The 10,408-nt window shown below is 35.9% G+C and overlaps 1 protein-coding gene across 2 annotated transcripts; it reads right to left on the bottom strand.

The window, feature by feature from the left end:
• Positions 1–4,263, bottom strand: gpr183a (G protein-coupled receptor 183a). 2 transcript variants are annotated; one of them, XR_013822272.1, is made up of 3 exons: positions 4,145–4,263; positions 1,880–3,190; positions 1–1,489 (listed from the first exon to the last, which is right to left on the bottom strand). XR_013822272.1 is itself a non-coding variant. In XM_079881165.1 (2 exons), the coding sequence occupies exon 2, from the start codon at positions 3,171–3,173 to the stop codon at positions 2,073–2,075; it is 1,101 nt and encodes a 366-aa protein (XP_079737291.1). In that variant the 5' UTR covers positions 3,174–3,190; positions 4,145–4,263; the 3' UTR covers positions 611–2,072. The 2 variants fall into 2 exon arrangements, 1 of the variants encoding a protein (XP_079737291.1); XM_079881165.1 differs by having other exon boundaries at positions 611–3,190.
• Positions 4,264–10,408: the final 6,145 nt, after the last annotated feature.

Here is a 10,408-nt window from a genome sequence, read left to right as displayed (position 1 = left end):
ACTGTTGGCTACATGAGTAAAAAATATTCTGCCCTGCTAAAAAGGCTGGTTTGCTGGTCCTTTGTGGTTAAAGATAGTTTAGCTGTGAAGCGTCTGGTTTCCAAGCTGCCTAAAACCCATCTAAAACTAGTCAAAAGTACTTTTTAATATGTTACCAGAACTAGGGCAGTGTTTTTTTTACCTTGTGAACCCCCTTGTGGACCACAGAGATACTGCATGTTGCTTGTCTGCAAATTATTACAGTTTTGGACAAAATTAAATAAAATTTGTAAAAAAAAATCACACAGGGGTGAGTGATATGCCCAAAATCTTATATCACACAATATGAGTAATATTAATTTTTTTTTTCATGATAACGATATACATCACAATAGTTATTTTAGCTTTAAATGAGGTTATGATGTCAAAAATATTGATATCATTGAAATTTCATCATTCTTTTCTCTATTTTCAATATCAACTAACACTAGCCACAAAAAAAGAAAAACTAACACTAGCTTAAAAATATTAGGCTAGTGAACTCAAGCTTACTGAAGACAAGTAAACAGTGATAAATGAAATAGACCTACATGAAAAACTAAGCTTAAAAGGAAATACTACGTAAAATGTGTAAAGTAATCCAATTTCTTTATTTAAAAAAAACAAACAATGCATAGTTTTTATTGTGTAAATTAAATATACATTTATTCTTGTTACAGATACAAAAGTGATTCAGTCAAGAGCAGTGAGAGATTTTCTCTTTTTTGTTGTTTGAGTAGCATTAATAATGACAGCAGGTAAATTTGGATGCTGTCACTTTAAAACCGACTGCACGGATCCATTATACTTGTGCGTTTTCTTTCTGAACTGTTTACGTTCACTTAAGACATAAATTACTGTGTTTACTTGCAAATACATGGTCACTTTGATATGTATTTAACCGTTCAAACCCATTTAGGCGGCAAAAAGCACTTGGTTCAGTTCTCACATGCAGCAGCTTCATCAGTTCAGTTCTCTTTCGCTGCTAATTGCGCTTCAATGGTTTAAAGTCACTGGTTTTTAAACTGCAATGCTTAAAAACGCATGTAAACGATAAGCTTTGGTGACCATGCAGCACAGCAACGTCATGAGAGACAATAGTTCAAAATCTCTACCTGTTGACAAATTTCTACCTGTTAATCGTGTATATCGCTCACCCCTAAATCAGTATAGGCAAGTTCATGTGTTTAGTTGGTAGAGGTTGACGACCTATGTGTTTAATGATGCAATATCACTGAATGAATCAGTGATTGATTCTGAATCTATTTCTGACTGGAATCTCATTCTGTGGAATCACAGGTTTGAGTCACCTGGTTTACTGTTTCTTGGTATTTTACGAGTGCTGTAGCTCATCATTTTACTGCAGGTGTTTTTGTCATTTCATCTATTTTCTTTATTACTGAAAAGATCAAATAAAAAAATTCCAGAACAAATTCTATCATGAACTACACTGGAAAAAATGATTCATTGACTAGTTAAATTTACAAAAAAAAATATGTTAATTGGATCCACATAATTGATTTTAGCTACATTTAAACAAATGCATTATGTTGAACTAAGTTCAACTTAATGCATTTGTTTAAATGTAGCTAAAATCAATTATGTGGAACCACTTACCATAATTTTTTTTTAGTAAATTCAAAGATTTCAGTAAATTCAATGAATTAAATAAATGTTTTTATCGTAAGTGGTTCCACACAATTGATTTTAGCTACATTTAAACAAATGCATTAAGTTGAACTTAGTTCAACTTAATGCATTTGTTTAAATGTAGCTAAAATCAATTATGTGGAACCAATTAACATCATTTTTTTTAGTAAATTCAACTAAGTCAATGAATCATTTTTTTTAGTAAATTCACCTAATCAATGAATCATTTTCAGACAAATGTGCAATAATATTTAAACAGCATCACAAAATATTATCTACCGACTGAGAACCAATAGCTTGAAACGTAAAATAATCCAGAGGTAAGAAATGTGTTGTTTTAAGTCTCATACAGTCACTCAATTGCATTTCTTCTTCTTGTTTATAGTTCAAAAACAGTGTTGCCATTAGTCACTCAATAGCACACTGCTCCTCTCTTTCTGATTGCTTCTTGAGCTCATGTGGATTTTGTCATTCCCAAACACGTCTTTGGAGGAGCCTTCGGGGGAGGTCCTGACCACGCTCGAGAAGGACATGCTGACTTGTTTTCTGAGCAGTCTGAGTACCTTCTTCTTGTATCCTTTGCAGGCAAAGAAGTAGATGAAGGGGTCGAGACATGAATTGAGATTCATCAGACAGACGGTGATGTGAAGGGAGATCTGAAAGTCGTGCAGTTCTGAGCAGTCTGGCTCGTACCGCAGCTTTCTGATCATGTACTGCAGGAGGTCGATGTGGTATGGACTGTAGCACACCACAAACACCAGAATGACGGTGCAAATCACGCCGATGGCTTTACGACTGCGACCCGACTTCTCTGTCAGTTTATTGGACTTGGCCAGGATGCGGAGCTTGGAGCACAGTGCCGAATAGCATACCAGGATGGTGATGACAGGAAGGCCGAAGCCGAGCAACACGGCACCGATGAGCATGACAGGCAGGTTGTCGATTTTCTCAAAGTTGGGATACTCCATACATGTTATGTGACCACTTTGCTCGATGTTCGTCATGGGCATTGACAGCAAAGGCAGTGTCTGCATCAACACCAAGACCCATACGGCCACACAAATGTACCGGACCTTCTGAACCTTCCGGAAGCGGGAGAAGCGCAGCGGCAGCACCACTGCAATGAAACGGTCCACGCTTAAACAAGTCATGAAGTTGACGCCAGCGTACATGTTGATGTAGAACAGCAGAGCCACGGCTTTGCATAAACCCTCCCCCATTGGCCAGTGAAATCCCATAGCATAGTAAACCACACGCAAGGGCAGAGCAATTGAAAACAAGATGTCTGACACCACCAGGTTGGCTGAATACAAAGTTGTGGAGTTGATTTTTTTTAAATTAGGCCAAATGACATGCAAAGCCAACACATTGCCCAGCAGTCCCAAAATGCAAATCAGAGAATACATTGCAGGCAGGAAATACTGTGCCCAACCACGATGGTCGTACAGGTTGGCACAGATGTCAGAGTCATTGTGAGTTGAGTTTGTGGCTGCTACCATCTCCATAGGGTCAGTTATGAAATCTGAAGAAGGGAAAACAGACGCATTACTACAGAACCATGAGATCACAATCAATGCTTATATCGGGTTTCATGGTGTTGTTTCACTAAGGAAGTGCAACACTTTTGTGTCCTTTTTTGCAACGGGCAGACATAGCAAAGGAAACGTCACAAGCCACCTGTGGTTTCAAAGCACTTGCTCGCCCCCAAACTCCTTTACGATGATGTTTTTATGAACGAGTCAATGTATGTGTACGTGTATGTATGGAAGTTTGTGATACCGCTGTGAACGGAAAGGAAGTTTAATGTCAATCATCAGCGCACATGCTTAGAATAGAGGTCCAGACGAGCACCGTGCTCCATTGGAGCAGCAAAAGGTGTTTCCTGTCAGTCCTACAACTGCCCGCATTACCCTCACAAAGACCTTGACTGCAAGAAAAACATGTCTGGGTAGAAAACAATTCTCTGTGATGGGGTAATGGTGATTGTGTAATGGCTAGTGTACTTCTGCAAAGCCAATAGCTGCTTTTCGAAAGTTTTCAGTAAATTTTAATGGTAAATCCAAGTTTTGCTTTAAAAAAAAGAATATACTGCTTTAGCATGCTGCAATAATTCATATTTTTTTCACTGTTTAGTGGTAACCTTGCTATTCATAGATTTAATCACGATTTGCAGTATGTTAATGAGTCAGAAGTAGGATCTTTTCATCCATGTTCCAGTACACTCAGTACTCACATGCTCTGAAGCAACACAGCAAACTAAAATGGATTTTTCCATTTGTATTCGCATTAATCTTTTTACTTATATTATGCAAGCTGAATATATATATATATATATATATATATATATATATATATATATATATATATATATATATATATATATATATATATATATATATATAAATATACAAATATACATATATATACAAAGTCTGAATACTTCAAAAAAGATTATTATAAAAACGGATCTACTTACCAACACTTTCTTTTGGTTCAGTTTTTGTGCTTCTGTTTTGTCAACTGATCATGGCAATGTCAAAAGTGGCACCTCCTGGTCCAGCATTAACCACGTTTTCTAGCACACCGCAACTGAGCGATGAAAGACTGTTTCCAGCCTGCTTTTGTAACCATGACGACTGACATCATTTCCTGTATTGCTGATCAAGATCTGCCCAATTTTTTTTTAATTTTTTTTTTTTCTCAGAAGTTCTCATTTGAGTGAGGACCTCTCACTGTCACATGTTAATTGCCATCCTACACGTGTTCCACTGTGGTTTCAGAAAAAAAGAAACTCATCAGAACTTAATAACCCTTATTAAGGGTTACTTTAATAATTTCATTTGGCTACTAAAATGGCAAGAACATCAGTAGAAAAGAAAGAGAGAATGATTAATTATTATATATATATATATATATATATATATATATATATATATATATACTGTATATATATATATATATATTATTGTTATTTTTTTAAAACATATTTGTATACATGTATTTATGAGCAGGAAAGAATCCAGCTTCATTTAGTATATCATTTTATTTATCTGTTTAAATAAAATGTGTTATTTTGATTCTTTATCATGCGGTTTGCAACATTATTGGGTGTGACAGCAGTTGTGAAAGTGCACAGTTCTTCGTTCTATTGTTAGAAGTTGAAATGTACATCTGCAAGCTTTTGAAAGACTTCCCTGTTTAGTTTGAAACATCCTATATGCACCTGTTGGCATTCGGTTACAACCACTTAAAACAAAATTTTGATGAATCAAAGAACACTAATGCCTGCTTTGTGGTTGTACTTAACTACAGTAGCTGGATGAGACAGGTATAACGTATGACGTAAAGGTTGAGAATACAGGTTGCATTCCATGATTTTGCTCTAATATCAAATGAAACAAATGAGGATGTATATTCTCAGTCATACATATGAGATCGATGACAAAGGACAAAGACATCCACAAAAAAAAAAAAAAATATATATATATATTGTTATTTTTTTTAAATTAACAGTGTTTAAAATATTTTCAGAGCTGACTTTTAACAAACAGAAATTGAAAATGTTATTTCCGGCTACTGGTCGCTGCTGTCACCAAAGCTACCATCCTAACTTTTGAGAGGATGTGGCTTTTGAGAAATCGTTCTTTTTTCTGCTAAACACCATTTCAATGTGTGCAATCAGAAACTGTAATCTTCACTCCATGTTATGCACATGGACTGTACAGCTAAAGTAAATAAAGCAATGACTAATATATTCCTGTGAGGTCACCTTTCACTTGCATAGATCTGTGGTTGGTTAGTTAGACAGAACGTTTACAAAACAACTGCGATCCTCAATGAGCAGAGTCCTATTTTATATACAAAAATGTTTTATATACATTTTATGCACAAAAAGTCTAACTTTAAAGTTTGGGTTCTAACTTTGGAGAATTATTTAATGTCCAATTCCAAAGCATAAAAAAAAATCTGTCAAATTCTTCTCTTCCACGAATATCTTAAACGTGAGATGTTTGATTTATTAAACCTGTGACAGTTTGTGATAAACAGGAAACCTGAAATAAATGGCTTCAGTTTCTGCTGTCTACATGTTGACCCCTGTTCCAAAAGCACTGTGGCACCTGCCGCTTCTGCACACCCGAGGTGACACCTCAAAAACACATTTTTCAAATGTGTAAGCAATAACTTCTCACATCAGGGGCACTGCATATAGAGCTGTTAACTATTTCCCGATGATGTTTTTCATATGTCTCAGGGTGGTTTTCACACCCACTGAGGGCTCCATACTCTCTTCAACTGTTGAAGTCATATTGTAAGTGAAGTCATTTACACAATGTTTCATTGGCACATTTTATTATTTTAGCTTTGTTTAGTTAAGCATTTAGCATCAAGGGTTGGTCCATGATCCACTTGAGCATGACTCTTCATTTCATATGCTTAACGATTGAATATATCAAAAGTATGCTGTTAGTCACTTTGGATAAAACACTCTATGTACATACATCTCTTAGTGTTTCATGAGCCAGCGTCTGAGTCTGTGTCTGAAAGGAAGAACAGGACAGTGTGTGACTTGATGAGTCAAACAGATATGAAAAAACAGACAGATTTGTTCCTCTTAGAGTCATGTAAAAAACAAAATGCCAATACAAATATTTTACAATAAATTCCTTGCTGCATTTTTGTCATGACAATATCTGGGTCACAAACACCACAGAGATGGGCAAAAGACAGCTGAATTTGTTTGATATCTTAAGCACACTAAAAAGTTTCAGTTTTGACTCATAGCAAAAGAGAGCTCTGTGTTTTGAGTGTCGGCAATGTACTTTTGGTTTTGCCTTGACTTATTGACACAGAATCGGTTTAATTTTCACAGTCACCTTATAGTGAGATTCTTCTAAAAGATATGATGTGATGATATGATATGATGTAAAAGATATTCTTCTAATACAGATGATGATGATTCTTTTCTTGAAATTCAGTGCGGGGTTGTATTGAAATGTGATGCAAATTGTCTGCTTTCAGGATATCAGAGATAAAGGCAGTTGAGGTTTACTTTTTTCTTGTTGGCCAGTGAACATATGAGGTAGAGTGTCAAAGACTCGTGAATTGTTAGAAAGAGGAAATCCGTTTCAAACCCTGCTGAACAGCTTAAGGAAATAAAAGATTTGTATGTTGGAAACATTTTTTGTGTATGTGTTTTTGATTTAAATTTAAATCCTTGCCTCATAGCTTTGCATCAAGAGGCACAGTGTGTGTTGGATGATTCTTTAGACGGATATGTCTTCACTGACGTAATGTTTTTTTGTGTGTTTACTCACTTTTTTGTATTTGTTTTCTGTAAAAAAAAAACTGTAAAAAGTTTACAACACAAAATGTTTTAGTAGTTTCGCAACATTTTTGAGCTAACTCAATTACCAAACCAAGACACATTTTGGTGTCAATCATAAGTTCACTCAAAATTCTACAATGTGAGATTTTAAAGTGCATTTGAGTAATGTTAGAAATATCGTATTGACATACTGTATGAACAAATTAATTCCACCACAAAGTTGTAATTACAAGTGGCAATCTCTGAAATTTCTTTGAACCCAGAGTTAAGGGGGGAGGGTGGTATCAGTGGGAAAACATTAATGAAATTATTATTATTGCTTGATTTTACAATAGAACTATCTAAGGTGCTAGTACAAAATTGAATAATAGAATACAATCAATACAATTGAATAATAGAATTGGGCGATTCCACAGTTTCGGTCCACAAGGGGTGTAATGAACAATATAGATTGAATAATACCCAGTTGTTGTAATTTTTTTATTTTTAGTTCACTATTTTGTTAAAGATAGATGTAAGAAATAATAAAGTTACTTTTATCCCACTAAGCCTTGGCATTATCGTGTAATGAGACTTTATTTTATTTCCGTCCCCAGAAATTGCGGATGTCAGGGTAGGACATTCAGTGCATCTGGTTTTTCCTAAGTCATTTCTTTCATTTCCTTTAATAAAATCCTGAATTTTGGCGCATAACATTTATTTTGGTGTGTCTTCTACAAAATACTACTAACACTGAAAGTAGAATTCCCTTAATCCACCACGATGCAATGGAAACATAACGTTCGTTACACTTTCTGTCCAAGCAGTTACGCACGTTAAAATACGATTCTAAAGGAAGCGGAGATATAATTTTTCCATGTAATTCTATCAGTAGCATAACGATAAAACCATCTTGTGTGGGTTAAATTCTCATATGCGTTGCTACATGATAAATTGTTAATAAATCGGGATAAAACAGGGGCCGAGATTTTCTGTCAAAAAATCATAACGCTCGAACATTTTATTCTGACGCTGAATTTCCATCTCCTAATGTCTCAACGGTTCTCATGTCAGAAATAAGATTGTCTAGGTCACGGTCGCTCTGCGCGGGAGGAAGAGTTAAAAGGATTTCACGGATTTCGACGAATGTGGGTAAGTTTGTGGATTCTGTCCAAAATGTTACGAACGTTAAAATGATACGAACGTGGTAAACTTTGGTTAAGTAAACATTAAATAGGATCATTGTGGTGAGAAAGGATAAAAGAGTGTGCAAGTCGGATGATTGCGAGTGGTTTCGGACCGAAAGCGTCGTTCATCGTGAAAGAGCATGCATGAATGGTGGTTTTATACATTTTGACAGATTCTGCACATCTTGTTCGTAAATTAGACGGAAATTTTCAGTCTGTCCAACTTCCAACGTTGTTTTCTGCGTATTTTTGACTCAATAAGCTGTTCATGAAAGTCAACATCTTCTGTTTTTTTTTGTTTTTTTATGATTTTTTTTTTCTGTCCAATGTTCATAAGAATATAGCTTTAGGCTGACGAAGTTAACATGTTAATAGTGCGTTAACACAATCTGTATGATCTTTAAATTTGATAGTATGATGACAGGTTATTTTACAGTTTTTCTCGATTGCTTAAACACTATAACCAGGCTTTTGAACTAAAATTTCAAAACCATAATGCCATTTATCAAAAAGCACACCCATTTCACTAAACTATAAACACTATTCCCTGTTTTGACACATGAGTCAGATTGGTTGAACTGTCACTGCAAAACTCTACACACAAATCCCTTCATTTCTCATTGCTTAGACCATGTTGTCATTTAGAAAGCACTAGCATTCAAAATTGTTCACTCAAGTCAGCACAACTTCAGCTCAGTTAGCACACAATTATCCAGGTGGAAACACTACATACATACAACCGGCACATCCGGGAACTTAACAGTCAATTTTGTAACCGCCCCTTTTTAGGGGAAAACAAGCCAGACTTCCCATAGACTTCAATACAAAATAGCGGCACAAAACAACGTCCGTACACAGCCGGCAGACGTGTATAACTTCAGAAATCACTTAGATGAAATATGTCGAGTAATTATATGTCCACCCTGCCTTCCATAGAGCGTGAACGATACATTTATAAACTTAATTTGGCCAACTTAAAAACATATCCCGTTTCATTCTACCAGCGTCAAATTGGCCTATCAACCCCACCCAGTGGTTTACCCGGACATTTACTCGTACCTCATCGAGTCACCAGGTAGCCAGTGAATGATTTTACTACGGTTTTAAGACGTAAACATCTTTAAATGTATAATATTGTGTGTTTATATTTAGAGTAGCTACTGAGTGCACTTTTCTGTCCAGCTATACAACTAGCCTGATTTAGCTTTCGATAGCATCATCCGTAATTCATGATATTTCCATAACAGCAAGATATTGACGATGATGGCAGGAAGAGATGGGCATAAATACATGGAAATGTATTTAAAATAAAATAAAAAATAAAAAATACTGTGTGGAAAAAAATAATTAAATACAAATACATAATAGGGGTAGCCTACTGTGTGAAAAAAAATGTTTAAATACAAATTACATGTTTGTAAGGGTTAGTACACGTCCTCAATCCGTTACTGTGTATGGCGCTCGCCGGATTGTTTTCCCCTAAAAGTGGGCGTGAACCTTTTCAAAGACGTTCTATGACGCTACGCCGGTTGTATGTATATAAAAGGGCCCAAATCAGTTTATTGCGTTTTGGAACAATGGATCCAGAAAGACATGAAGGAAGAGATCGAGGAGGGATAAGAATGAGGAGGAGGAAGGGCGAGGATAAGAAGACAAGCAGTCTCAGATGAAATTCAAGCCACTCTAGTTGCCCATGTGTTAGTCAATGGTGTGATTATGAGGGAGGCTGGGCTACGAGTAAGGCCAAATTTGAGTCGCTTTACCGTCGCCTTGAGAGCCTTCAGGGAGGTGTGGTGACTAACAAAATTCTATCACTGAATAAGAGACAAACATTTCCAATAGTCTTTGATGAGGTTTATTTTCTTGCAAGAAAAGGCCAGCAGTCGTACAGTCACACAGAGTGGCTGCAGAGCGTGACAGTGAAGGGAGGGCATCCTTTCTCCTTTATAGTCTGGACTCCCAGAATGTTATCTTTTCTAGGCAAATGATGGTATTTCAACCATATGTGGAACATTCTTAGACGTGTCCATCATATTGTATCCTTGAGTGGAGGCCCTCCTGTCACGTCCCAACACTCTTTACCATTCCAATACAATTCGAATTCCATATTAGAATATGGTTTGTGTGTGCTCTTTTACTGTCATATGTTGGTCACACACATCTTACTGTAAGTAAATATAAAAAAAAAAATTTTTTTGAGGAGAGAGTAAAAAAAAAAAAGAGTAAAACAGGAAAAAATAATATTTTT

The sequence above is a fragment of the Squalius cephalus genome (assembly GCF_949319135.1).
Source record: "Squalius cephalus genome assembly, chromosome: 9".
In the NCBI taxonomy this organism is placed as follows: domain Eukaryota; kingdom Metazoa; phylum Chordata; class Actinopteri; order Cypriniformes; family Leuciscidae; genus Squalius; species Squalius cephalus.
This window is presented reverse-complemented; position numbering and strand designations above follow the sequence as displayed.

What these genes read in the sequence shown, in the direction of transcription:
- gpr183a (XM_079881165.1), bottom strand. Translation starts at nt 3,173, where the DNA reads ATGGAGATGGTAGCAGCCACAAACTCAACTCACAATGACTCTGACATC.